The sequence below is a fragment of the Chaetura pelagica genome, unplaced genomic scaffold, assembly GCF_000747805.2.
Source record: "Chaetura pelagica isolate M959 unplaced genomic scaffold, ChaPel_1.0 scaffold2276, whole genome shotgun sequence".
Classification (NCBI taxonomy): Eukaryota; Metazoa; Chordata; class Aves; order Apodiformes; family Apodidae; genus Chaetura; species Chaetura pelagica.
In genome coordinates, this window is record NW_009953713.1 from 1 (window position 1) to 504 (window position 504).

Below are 504 nucleotides of genomic sequence, written 5' to 3' on the forward strand. Positions count from 1 at the left end.
GTGGGGAGGATGGGAGACCCCCAACCCACCCTGCAGCCGCGCATCCTTCTGCCCTGCAGGTTCAAGATCTCCAAGATCATTGTGGTGGGGGACCTCTCGGTGGGGAAGACCTGCCTGATCAATCGGTAATGGGACCACCCACCCCTGCAAGAGCAGCTCTGGGGAGGGGAGGGGGGCACAGAGGAAGAGACCCCCCCTCAAAGGGCACGAGCACCTTGGGCTGGGTGCAGTTCTGACCTGACTCTGGTGCTGGGCAGCCCCTGGGGCAGGGGGCACTGAGCCCCTGGGGAGGGGGCGTGGAGGGGTCCTGGGGCTGCTGACACCCGTGTCGTGTGTCCCCCCCCCCCCCCTTTTGCAAGGGAACCTTTTCCAACAACTCTTTGACAAGAACTACAAAGCAACCATCGGGGTGGATTTTGAGATGGAGCGGTTCGAGGTGCTGGGGGTCCCCTTCAGCCTGCAGCTGTGAGTAGGTGACAGCCCCCTCCCCACGCCCCCCACATC

At 63.9% G+C, this 504-nt stretch overlaps 1 protein-coding gene across 1 annotated transcript in view; it reads left to right on the forward strand.

Annotated features, from left to right (window-relative positions):
• Positions 1-59: 59 nt before the first annotated feature.
• LOC104391168 (group 3 secretory phospholipase A2-like) overlaps positions 60-504 on the forward strand; it is a gene marked incomplete at its 5' end in the record, with an annotated part of 6,081 nt that continues 5,636 nt past the window's right edge. Inside the window, one exon of the mRNA XM_010000403.1 lies at positions 60-125. Coding sequence (XP_009998705.1) covers positions 60-125 — 66 coding nt within the window. The remainder of the gene's footprint in view (positions 126-504) is intronic.